Source organism: Pristiophorus japonicus, chromosome 18 (assembly GCF_044704955.1).
Source record: "Pristiophorus japonicus isolate sPriJap1 chromosome 18, sPriJap1.hap1, whole genome shotgun sequence".
In the NCBI taxonomy this organism is placed as follows: Eukaryota; Metazoa; Chordata; class Chondrichthyes; family Pristiophoridae; genus Pristiophorus; species Pristiophorus japonicus.
In genome coordinates, this window is record NC_091994.1 from 63,702,703 (window position 1) to 63,715,555 (window position 12,853).

The 12,853-nt window shown below is 44.7% G+C and overlaps 1 protein-coding gene across 1 annotated transcript in view; it reads left to right on the plus strand.

Annotated features, from left to right (window-relative positions):
- The window catches only part of usp48 (ubiquitin specific peptidase 48), a 195,163-nt gene extending 192,441 nt beyond the window's left edge, over window positions 1-2,722 (plus strand). Inside the window, exons 22-24 of the mRNA XM_070860713.1 lie at window positions 1,032-1,080; window positions 1,382-1,408; window positions 1,724-2,722. Of these exons, the coding sequence (XP_070716814.1) occupies window positions 1,032-1,080; window positions 1,382-1,408; window positions 1,724-1,746 (99 nt within the window). The 3' untranslated portion in view covers window positions 1,747-2,722. The remainder of the gene's footprint in view (window positions 1-1,031; window positions 1,081-1,381; window positions 1,409-1,723) is intronic.
- Window positions 2,723-12,853: the final 10,131 nt, after the last annotated feature.

Consider the following 12,853-nt stretch of genomic DNA (forward strand, 5'->3'; position numbering starts at 1 on the left):
AGTTCGGTCCCCCCCCTCCCCTCCCCATCCCCCCCCCTCCCCTCCCCATCCCCCCCCTCCCCTCCCCATCCCCCCCCTCCCCTCCCCATCCCCCCCCTCCCCATTCCCCCCCCTCCCCTCCCCATTCCCCCCCCTCCCCTCCCCATTCCCCCCCCTCCCCTCCCCATCCCCCCCCTCCCCTCCCCATCCCCCCCCCCCCTCCTCCCCCCCCCCTCCTCCCCCCCCCTCCCCCCCCCCTCCTCCCCCCCCCCTCCCCCCCTCCTCCTCCCCCCCTCCCCCTCCAGCACCATGATGGAGCACAAACCTCCACACAGCAACCATCTGGGTGAAACATCTGTGAACCTATGGCAGCCAGTGAAGGCGGGAGTACCAGGCAGTCTGGTGGCCATTTGTGGACCCCGCACACATACAAGACCCAGACAAATGTCCGCGAAAGTAAAGGAGAGCCGTGGACAAACAGATGCCTCCTAATGTGGCACAACGGACAATGCTCCACCCTACAAGGGCCATCAGTGGACTCCATACCTCCTGACCCAGCAAAACCCACCAAATTATCTCAAACAGCACGTTCAATGTTAACAGGTGACTGCTGAGAACGTCGCACCGATCCTTTAGACCTGACCTTCGGCCTCCTGCTGATGTTGCTGCCGGAAAGAACATGTTGCACAGGAGATTCTGCGCTGTGCTCATTTAAATCCGCAGGCAGCGCCTAAATACCAAAATAACTATAAAAAATCTTGGCACCGCCCGTTTTTGGGCTTAATTGAATTTCTGGCCAATAGGCCAGTTAGTCTTACCTGGCTTATCATTTCCTGTTCTGTACAAATTCAGAAAATTCTTCCTGGTATGTTTTCTGTAATTTAAATTATTCTTAAAAATATGTTTAAAATTCTTGTGAAAATTTCAAAAAAATACCTTGGTGTAGATTTGATTTGAACAGACTTTTGACTAATCATTAAGTGCATCTTGTGCTAATACGCAAGTTTATGGCAAACATTCTAAATGCCATTTCATTATCTTCTATACTTAAGGCTGATGAACCAATTGCTGATTATACAGCAATGGATGATATAATGCAAGGTAGGAGATTTTGGGTGTTGTTTTTCTAGAATTTTTAAGTTTACCTTAATTTAAAATAATTTACAGCTGAACTTTCTAACTCGATTTTATATATAACGTGGTAATGGCCATTTCAATATGGATTATTTATAACTATAAAATACCCATAGAATTCCTAAACATTTAATGAGGTGAGGAATACAAATGATTGTGTTTTATAGATGGTAAATTTTGATCTTTAATGTATGTGATTTCTGTGTAGAATTTACAATGTGAAGTTTTTAATTTCCAGCTATTAATTTACATTTCTCTTTCTTCCCAGTATGTATGCCTGAAGAGGGTTTTAAAGGTGAGTTAGAAAGGAGTTTGTGATTCAAAACAGTATTTGAATCTCTGTTATAGTTTGTGTGGGTTTATTGTGCTCGGTATTGGTAGTGATATGCCAGAAATGGTTAACTAGGTTATTGTTATCGTTATGCCACGTATTGGTACCTTAGATAACGATATGCCTGCTATTGGTAGCTCATTACATAAGGGATAGAAGACAGACAGCTGGCTATTCATGCTCTTTTTGTTGAGGATAAGCTTAATCACTGGGCCATTAATGATTTTGTCTGGCTAGTCACAAAGAACTGAGTAATCCGCTGTATGGTTCTTGTTGCAGGTACTGGTCTATTGGGCCACTGAGAAACTTGCTGTAGACAGCTGAGTGGAAGATGTGCAGTAAGGAAGGAGGATGGAGGTGAAGTCACTCAAACATTGCACCAGGCATACAGGGGTGTACATTGACTTGGTTTATACTTTTAAAAAGAAAGGACCAGTCTTAAAGTTTGCTTGCATCTCCTGCCTTTTTATGCAAAAGCGCACAGTGTCTTGAATTCAGTTCATGGAGCAATAGAGGAAAATAAATCCCTTTCGATGCTGCCTTGACATATGATGGTGACCAGATAACTGACTGATGTTGAGGGAAACAATTCCCCTCAATTCACTGTGTCTAAAACGTGTTTGAAGCAAAAGTGGTGTCTTGATGGCTATTCTGTCCAAGCAATTTGATGTAAAGTTTCCTCCTTGGGCATTCATAACTGTTGTTGGCAAGTTGCTGTTGGCCGTTAGACCAATGATTAACTTTTCTCTGTGTGATCCCACCACACGCCTACAGTTGATTTCTGCTTAAGAATGACACACCAAATTGACCTTAAAATTGTGTAATACTGAGTTACATAAATTGTTTAACACACGTGAGATTAACAAGTCACCACTGCATTTCAAAATGTAAGATGAACAGATTTAATATTCCACCGTATGAAACAGATCCTTAAGCCAGGTTGTTCCTTGCAACTTACAAGCTGTGTCCACAGTGAAATAGTTGCCTGCATTATTACATTAGTAATGTTTCCTGATATGTTCAAGTAATATTGTACTAGGACCACTGAAGTGCTGTAAATAAATGCAATGCTTCTTGATTTAATACATTTTACTGTTTTGTTTTTTGATACGGCCTTTTGCTTGGAAAATAATTGAAAGTGTGCTGAAATAGGTTTTTCCAAATCCTGTTAAAAGGGTTGTGCAAATTGCGTTTGTTGTAGAAATGCTGTGGTAAGAATGCTATCTTGATAAATCCACTAGAATTGTTATATTGCTTATCTTTACTGTACCAAATAAAAGAACAGATGGTTATAGAAAATCAGGTGATTTTTTTTTAAGGTGCGAGGCCTGAAGGTCCTCTCTGCTGCAATGGTCGGATCTACCTGTCTCGCATAACACACTATCCTCTGGGATGGGTAAATAATTGTCAGTTATAAAACAGCTAACTGTGAGCTGGTTCCATCACAAATTGTAAAATGCCGTTTTAGTTGTACACTCAATGGAGCCAGTATGCATAGACATGCCTGTGGATGATACCTGCGTTCTGTTTCACCTCCGCTTACAGAGCATGGGACCACAAAAACCATTTCCCTCTTTCCTAAATCCCTCATTTTTAACTTTTATCTGCTAATATCCAAGTAGTGTGAACAGAACGCAAATCGTTGACAGGCCCGTGAGGAGTTAGCAGCTGTAATTGGAAATCAGTGCCAAACAATTTGTATCAAATTACATTATTTAGTGACTTTGCCAAGTTAACCCTTGGGGAGGTGCTTCATGTTACCAGTTGGCAGCCTCCGATAAACCGAACTGAAGAGTAACATGTTCCAGCAGGGGGAGCACAGAATTTGAAAGTAAGTTTTGCATCTACATTTTTTTTAAACTTACAATAACAGCAGCCCAGATTATTTCATCTTACTGTGCTACCTCCATAGAACCCAGATGTGTCACTATCCCCTTGGAGACCAAGATGTGTTGTTGCCTCCTCAGTCTCACTGAACCATGGGGGACTCTCTCTGTAATTTAATGCCATACAACCACCATCTGGTTTAGTATCCAACATACAATACCACGGAGCAGTCAAACGCTAGTCTGCACCCCAGGACGCGACACATGGTGAGTTCTCAGTCCTAGCAGCAGTATCGGGACAGATCACCTATTAGAGGCTGAATAGTTATACGCCAAACAGATTAGAAAAACAGATCATCTCAGAGATCATATAGCAGTGTGTGCAGGTGGAATGATGTATGGGCCCTCAAAAATGAGAAGTCGGGGAGCTGTGGGGGGTTTGAAGAGCAAGTTGGATCATAAGTTAACAGAGCACCAAGGGCAGGAAATCTTACAACAATCAATAAAAAGGGCTGGAGTGTGTGTTCGAATTGCTGGGTTGGTTAGGCATCTACAGTGGAGAAAAGTACTGGAGTTTGTAATAGGAGGACAACTGGTCAAAATAACAGCAAGAAATTATCTCTCCTCGTCCGGTTTTGTTCTGGCAGCATTTCTATTGACTTTTTTTTACTCGAGTTGGTTCAGTTTGCAACAGAAAAAAACGGTTAGTGATAACACCTGGCCCTTTAATCTGCTGCAGCAGTAGCTCATTATCCCCCTGCCCTGACCAATCCGAGGCGGCAATAGCATCGGGAGCACACCTTTTATTATTGAAGTTAAGGGTGACTCTGGGATATTTGGTAGACAATCAGGTGGCAAAAACCTAGCTGCTGATATGCAAGGAAGAGATACCGACCAGGATTTCTGAGTCTGGGCGATGTCTAATTTCCGTCCAGTTGCTTTTTCTACGGTTGATGTGGTCAATGTATAATAAACATCATGGACACCATTGATTTGTCTTCCTAGTTTGATGCCTTCAGCTGTTTTCAAGGCAGAATCGCTGATAATGTGGACAGGTCGAATAATAAACAACGTGGTAAAGTATCTGAGCAGCACTGTCTGGAACAAGTTCTCACCTGTACTCTGCAGAACTTCAGTGCTGCAGGTATCGCAGTACTGAAGCATAACTTTGCATCCAATAAATGCACCGAAACCCCTCCACAGACTACAGTTGTATTTTTGCACCAAATAAGTTTGCACTTGTTTAGCTGACTATAATCAATAATTGAGCTAAGGTGGTCCAAATATGCTTACTTTAATCATTCTTGTGGTGGGGTGCTGGATTCCCAGTTTGGATGCAAGTTGATGCACTGAAGAAGTTTAGATGGAGAGTGTGGAGCAGTACATGTCGAGCAATGGTCTGTACTTGTATGTATATAGCACTAATCATTGCCATAAACTGGCTGCACTCTTGAGACAGTTCTTATTTGGGACATTAGAGCCTTTAAATTCTTTCTGAAGATAGAAAGAACTGTAGAGGTGAACAGTTCTGAATCTGCACAAACTGAAAGAAAAGATTGAAAAAGTGAAATTTGCCATAAGCCAACTCTGGGAGGAACGTCTGATGTAAACAGTTTCCTGGCCCTTTTCACCATGGACCTCCAGTCCCTCTACATCTCCATCCCCCACAAGGACAGCCTGAGGGCCCTCCACTTCTTCATTGAACAGAGGCCCCTGTCTGGCTGAACTTGTTCTTCCATTGAACAACAACAACTCTCTTCCTCCACAAAAAGGATGCCACTATGGGAATCTGTATGGGTCCCTCCTATGCCTGCCTGTTTGTGGGATAGATGGAGAATTTTTTGTTCCAATCCTACACAGGTCCTCTCCCGTACCTCTTTTTCCAGTACATTGATGACTGTATTGGGGTCGCTTCCCGTTCTCGACCCGAACTGGAAAATTTCACCAAATTTATTTCCAATATCCACCCATCCCTCACCTTCACGTGGTTCATCTCCAACTCTAATCTTCCTCAACTTCTCTATCTCCATTTCTGGGGACAGATGCTCAACCAATATCTGCTATAAGTCCGCCAACCTTGATTACGCTATTCCCACCCCGCTTCCTGTAAGGACTCGTCCATTATCCCAGTTTCTCCATCTCCGTCATATCTGTTCTGACGCTACCACTTTCCATGCCATCATCATCATAGGCAGTCCCTCGGAGTCGAGGAAGACTTGCTTCCATACGCGAACCACAGTCTCTGTCACAGGTGGGACAGATAATCGTTGAGGGAAGGGGTGGGTGGGACTGGTTTGTCGCACGCTCTTTCCGCTGCCTGCGCTTGATTTCTGCATGCTCTCGGCGATAAGACGGGAGGTGCTCAGCGCCCTCCCGGATGCACTTCCTCCAATTAGGGTGGTCTTTGGCCAGGGACTCCCAGGTGTCAGTGGGGATGTTGCACTTTATCAGGGAGGCTTTGAGGGTGTCCTTGAAACGTTTCCGCTACCCACTTTTGACTCGTTTGCCATGAAGGAGTTCCGAGTAGAGCGCTTGCTTTAGGAGCCTCGTGTCTGGTATGCGAACATTGTGGCCTGCCCAGCGGAGCTGATCAAGTGTGGTCAGTGCTTCAATGCTGGGGATGAGAGAATTTTAAGATAACACTGGAGAGCAGCGTATTGTACTAAATATTCTCGCGGTTATGATTTGCATTTAATTAAATTAACATCTTGGTGTCAAAGCCATCATTTATGGTGCCTCTGGAAAACAAGGCTGACAAAATAATGTATAACAATAAACAGTAGCACAAAGCCTGTGAAAGTCAGGTCCATTGTTCCTAGGCAAAGATTCTTTGGGATTATTCAAGTTCTATCAAATATTACCCAAGGGTGAAGAAAAAAATCATGTTTTATTTTCCTACACAGCATTAGATGACATAAATTCAATTTATAAAATCAAACTTCTGGAGGGCCAATTGTTTGTGACTCTATCATACAGTTTCATTTAAAAAAAATTTTACTAGGTACAACCCAGGAAATGTCAGCAGTCTCTTTTGCGAGCAGCACGTGATTCTCTTTTGACGGTAAGTTTGGCTCGCAACTGATCGGGGATCGCAGAACCATCAGTGCACTGACTGACCGCAATTTTCCGATACGTTCAATTCACCGGATTGATGCAATGGCTTCGCCCCTCCCTATCTCTGTAACCTTCAGCCCCACAACCCTCCGAAATCTCTGCTCCTCCAATTCTGGCTTCTTGCGTATCCCCAAATGTCGTTGTGCCACGATTGGGCGGCCGTGCCTTCAGTTGCCTGGGCCCTCAGCTCCGGAATTCCTTCCCTAAACCTCTCCTCCTCTCTATCCTCTCTCCTCCTTTAAGACGCTACCTCTTTGACCAAGCTATTGGTCACTTGTCCTAATATGTCTATATGGCTCGGTATCAAATTTTATTTGATAATCACGCCTGTGAAGCGTCTTGGTTCTACTCTGTTATAGTGCTATATAAATGCAAGTTGTTATTATCCCTTACTCTCCTCTCTTGAAGGCTGAAGAATGCAAGACAGCCAATTGGTTCCTCACCCAACTAGCTGTTGTTCACGCGTTGAAGTGACCGGGGCCCAGGAGAGGCGTGGGTTTGGGGCTCAGAAGAGGCGAGGGCCCAGGGACAGCACGGGTCAGCCCACACTGCGATATGTGTGCGCACTAGGTCCGTGCAGCAGAGCTGGTCTCCAGTCATCCTGGATAACCCTAGCCACTGGACCAAGACCTCGCTCTGTCAAGCCCGTGTGGTGGCTGGGGTGCAACGGCCACCACATGTTAAAAAATCCACGCACAGGCATCTTCCACCCTTCAAGACGTAGTTCGGGATCTGGAATATTAGGTCCTTTATTGAAACACCTGTGAACTCATTCCTTTTAGGCGTGGAAGCAGGTCATCCTCATTTCGAGGGACTGCCTATGATGCTGGGGATGTTGGCCTGGACAAGGACACGAACATTGGTGCGTCTATCCTCCCAGGGGATTTGTAGGATCTTGCAGAGACATCGTTGATGATATTTCTCCAGCGACTTGAGGTGTCTACTGTACATGGTCCATGTTTCTGAGCCATACAGGAGAGTGGGTATTACTACAGCACTGTAGACCATGAGCTTGGTGGCAGTTTTGAGGGCCTGGTCTTCAAACACTTTTCCTCAGGCGGCCGAATACTGCACTGGAGGCAGTGTTGGATCTCATCGTCAATGCCCACTCTTGTTGATAGGAGGCTCCCGAGAAAAGGGAAGTGGTCCACGTTGTCCAGGGCCACGCCGTGGATCTTGATGACTGGGGGGCAGTGCTGTGCGGCGAGGATAGGCTGATGGAGGACCTTTGTCTTATTGATGTTTAGTGTAAGGCCTATGCTTTCGTACACCTCAGTAAATACCACGCCAGTGCTTCTAATGTCTTCCTTTTTCCTCAGCTGAGGATTCCCCTCCACCGTTGTTAACAGGGCCCTCGACCGTGTCTGTCCCATTTCCCGCACCTCTGCCCTCACCCCTTCCTCTTCCCTCCCGGAACCATGCAAGAGTTTCCCTTATCCTCGCCTTCCACCCCACCAGCCTCCACATTAAACAGATCATCCTCTGCCACCTCCAGCCTGATGCCTCATCAACCCCATCTCCCCCTCCACTTTCAACATTGCGAAGGGCCTATTGGTCCACTCCTCAATCCCCCCCAATGTGGGAGGGGAGTATACCCACTCCCCTCCCCGCAAGCGCTGGAGATGCAACATCTGCCTTTTCACTTCCTCCCTTCCCACTCTCCAGGGCCCCTAACTGGTAAAACTGCATTTTACTTCTACTTACAATTTAGTATATTGTATTCGCTGCTCACGATGCGGTCTCCTCTACATTGGGGAGACCAATTGCAGATTGGGTGATCACTTTGTTAAACATCTCTGTTCAGTCCCTAAGTGTGACCCTGAGCTTCCGGTCGCCTGCCATTTTAATTATCTATCTCACTCCCTCCAGTGAAGCTCGAGGAACAGCACCTCATCATATGATTAAGCGCTTTACAGCTTTCCGGACTCAACATTGAGTTCAACAATTTCAGATCAGAACTACTGCTCCCATTTTTTTCCAGACAGCATGTGCTGGTAATGATTCTGTTGCCATTTACAGCTCTAACATTGTTGTTTTGGTTCACTTTTCCCTATTACCACACCCTTTTGCACCATCTTTTTTGTCATTTACTAACTCCTGCCTTCCACCCTATCACCGACCTTCCCTTTTGTCCTGTCCTCCCCCTACTCCACCCCTGTCCTGCGTAAAAACTGTTACATCTCTCATTTCCTGAAACGTTAACTCTGTGTCTTGCTCCACAGATATTACCTGACCACCTGAGTATTTCCAGCATTTTCTGTTTTTTAGATTTCCAGCATCTGCTGTATCTTTGTTTGTATATCTATTTCATTGCTCACATCTCCTGAAGCAGCCTGGGCGTATTCTGACTTTCCCTTTCAGTGAAGCTCGAACACTTACTGGTAAATAACACTGGGGTAAGTGGTGCTTCATCTTTTTCATTACTTCAGATACCTGAGCAGAATATCCTGAACAACAATCGCAACCCTGGGGAATTCTCGGCGCAATGCTGTGGAAACTCCTTCGGCTTGTTTAAGCAAACAGTAAATTGAACCCCTTTCTCTTGCACTCACTAGAGTCTGCCCTTGTTTTTCAATTAAATGCATTTATACACGTAATTAAGCTGTGCAACATATAACGCACAGTAAGTGTCACATTTTTGTGTTATAGGGCCAAAAACCACCTAGCATTACAATAGTTCTAGTTAATGTGATGTCAGATTGCCCTTTAACCTGCACCTTCCAAAACAACGTTCAACTCACTGAAGCTCAACACATCTGTAAACAACTTAAAAGTAAGCTAACTCTAATTGGTTAAGAATTATTTTATGTACTTGGCAGTAATTGAATCTCTGTTCCGATGATTTTATAAAAAGGTCTTGCTGTGTCAGCCGAAACTCTCGATTAGATTACTGGCAGCCAAAAGACTAATTATATGGTTTTCCTGTTAATTGTGTTGGAATCGCTGCATGTTTGAGAAACAGAGCTCGATTCTTCAGGTGGTGGATTTATCTCTGGAAGTGTACCAGAACGGAACACCCAGCCCAATTTTGCTCAGTGCGGCATCATTAAATACTCCTGGTTGGCTGCCAGCATTATTAGCAGCGTCTATAGGGAGCCTGTCTCTGGAAGGTGGGCAGTATCTTGTGCTATTCCAGCAGCTAGTGGGGTATTAGGGAAATTCACCAGAATTATACCGAGGGTTAAAGGGTTAAAATATGAGGCCAGGATACATAAACTTGGCTTGTGTTCCCTTGAGGTTAGACAGTTGAGAGGTGCTCTGTTAAATGATAAAAGGATTCAACAGTGGATGGGGAATCCAGAACAAGGGAGCATAATCTTCAAATTAGAGCTAGGCCAGATAGGAATGAAATCAGGAAGCAACTTATCACAAATGAAAATCTAGAACTCTTCCCCAAAAGGATGTGGATACTGGGACAATTGGAGATTAAATTTGAGGAATGCAATGCATAGATTGTTGTTAGGTAAGGGTATCCAGGGAAATGGTTGAGTTCAGATGCAGATCAGTCACAACCTCGGAACATTGGAACCGGATGATAAGCCATTCATCCCCTTGAGCCTGTTCCGCCATTCAATTAGATCATGGCTGGCCTGTAGCTTAAACTCCTGGTCTTGAATCTAAGTGAATGGCGGAACTGGCTTGAGGGGCTGATGCTATTCCTGTTCCTATGAAAGGGCCAAGGCAGCCATTTTGTGTCTGTGGTAACAATGTGGCTAACACTTGCTTTGAGGTTGGTGCTTCTTCACAGATTGAGAGGGCCTTTAGCTGAGGTGTTACTGTCTAGTCCAGCAAAGAAGGACCCAGCTTGTTGCCACTAGTGAAGGGCATCATTTAGACCTGTGGAAGGAGGTGGCCTTGGCAGTAAGTGCCATGTCCAGCAACACTCCCAGCTACTCGATGCTGGGAAAAGCTCACTGCACCCTCCAGGGCACGAGACAATCGTACCTGCAGTACTACAACAATTGTCTTGCCCAGTGGCAATCACCTTGTCTGCACATTATTGGACACCTCCTGTCTTTTACCACCACGCTGGAAGTACCACAATACCCTTCACACCCCTTCACCTACAAGTGCTCCTTTACTCAGCTGAATATAGGGGAGCAGTGGAAGACTCATTGCCAGCACCTGTTCACGGCCCCAATAAGGAATGCCTTCTGAGACCTGGGCTCTATCCCGATGATGTTACTCTCCACTTTCTTCCTAAAAGGGAAAATGTACAACTAAAGACAAGGAGGTGGCATGTCAATTCCTTAAGGCTACTGCTGCAAATCATCAGCCAGCCACCTCAGAATCTCCTGCCCCTGTAGGAAGCATGGGAAGCAAGGATTGAAAGGGTACGCTAGGCACCAAGGGGAGTTACAGTAACCTTAAACTGTAGGAAGGTTGACAATGAGAATTTTTTGCAGTATGTGCAAAATGATTTGGGGCAAGGTGGGGAATGCCTGTTCAAAGGAATATAAGACTGCTCTCCAAATGGGAGCCTTGGTAGCTGTGGAAGAGAGCTGCATTTCTGTAGGTGACTGAGTTGAGCTTCTTGCTGAAGGTGGCCATGATGGTGGGACTCATTTGGCAGTAGGCTCAATCTTAGTCAGCTGAAGGGCTTCGTTATGAGCTGTGCCCGCCGCAGTTAGGCACCTGGCACAAGTCAGAATCTGCTTCATGGAAGAACCACAACCTTCTGAAGGATTGCCAAAGAGTCATGAAGAAGTAGCCCTGCCTGGCTCTGCAGACACTGACCTCTAGGTAGCAGTGGGTGAGGGTTAGAGGTTACCAACAATTCATGTTCAGTCTGCCATCTCTGCAGTGGTCTTCCTGATACTCCTCATCTAACCCCCTCAAACAAGAGAGCAGGGGAGACCCCACTAGTTCCTAAGTACAGGGTGCAACCTTAAAACTGTTTAAAATAAGAGTTATGGGTTCAAGTCCCACTCCAGGACTTGGGGCATATATTCCCGGCTGACACGCCCAGTGCAGTACTGAGGGAGTGCCTCACTGTTGGAAGTGCCGTCTTTTGGATGAATTGTTAAACCGAGGCCCCGGCTGCTCTCAGGTGAATGTTAAAGATCCCATGGCATTATTCAGAGAATTGCAGGGGAATTCTCCTGGTGTCCGAACCAATATTTATCCCTCAGCCAACAGTATGAAAAACTGATTATCTGGTGATTCATCTCATTGCTGGTTGTGGGACTTTGGCTTCTGCATTTGCCTACATAGCAGTGAGCAGACTTTGAAAGTAACTAATTGGCGGGAGGTGCTTTGCGATGTTCTGAGGGAGTGAAAGACACAAGGGCGAATGGCCTCCTTCTGTTCTGTATCATTCTATGATATAAATGACAAGTGATTTTTTTTTTAAACCTTGAAATAATGCTAATTTTAAATGACGGGTATTAGTCAGCTCGAGAGTGCCTCTGACCTTTCATACCTAGGCGCCAATACCTGTGAGACATTGGGTCGGCGGGGAAAGAAACAGGCCTTACACTGCGTGCAACTGAATATCTGGTGCTGCGTATAATGGGCGACCGATCCAATACCGCCCGAGAAGAATTCCTAAGCCTATGACTTTTAATTGTATGAGTCAAACAAGCCCAAAGTCCAGCTGCATGACACAGAATGTGTAAACAGAAGCCAATGAAAGAAAATGGCATTGTTTATAATCAGACCGTTGGAGGATTGACACGAACATGCTCTATATATAGTTCAAGGAATTAAACAATCAGAATCAACTGGAAAAGACTATATACTAAGATGAACAACACAAACTCATGAAATGGATTTCTGGAGCAGGAAAGGTTAACTGATGTGGAAATAGAAAAATAGAAGTTTATAAGAGATGACATTAAGGCTGGAAGTTGCCGAAGATCTTGCATCTGTTAGAGTCAGGCCTCCAGAAATCTATTACAAAAGAAAAATACTGCGTTTGCTGGAAATCTGATCACTGATTTCCTCATTCCTTCGGTTGCTTTCAGTCATTTATTCAACCCCAGTTTTCCGACATTTCTCAATTCTAGGATTAGTTAACATTTCCTGTGGTGCTATTTATACATATTGCTGGAAGATTGAATTTGGTTCCATCAAATTTGTATTAATCTCCACACTTCAGTCAGTCTGCTGTGAGTTCTAAAGCATTGCCAACTGTATTTTGATCAACAGTTTTTCAGCCAATGTAGTAAAAACAGAAAATGCTGGAAATACTCAGCGGGTCAGGCAGCATCTGTGGAGAGAAAGAGAGTTAATGTTTCAGGTCGATGATGAGTTGTGATGAAAGATCATTGACCTGAAAAGTTACTGTTTCTCTCCAGCATTTTCTGTTTTTACTACATTGGCTGAAAAACTGTTGATCAAAATACAGTTGGCAATGCTTTAGAACTCACAGCAGACTGACTGAAGTGTGGAGATTAATACAAATTTGATGGAACCAAATTCAAACTTCCAGCAATATGTATAAATAGCACCACAGGAAATGTTAACT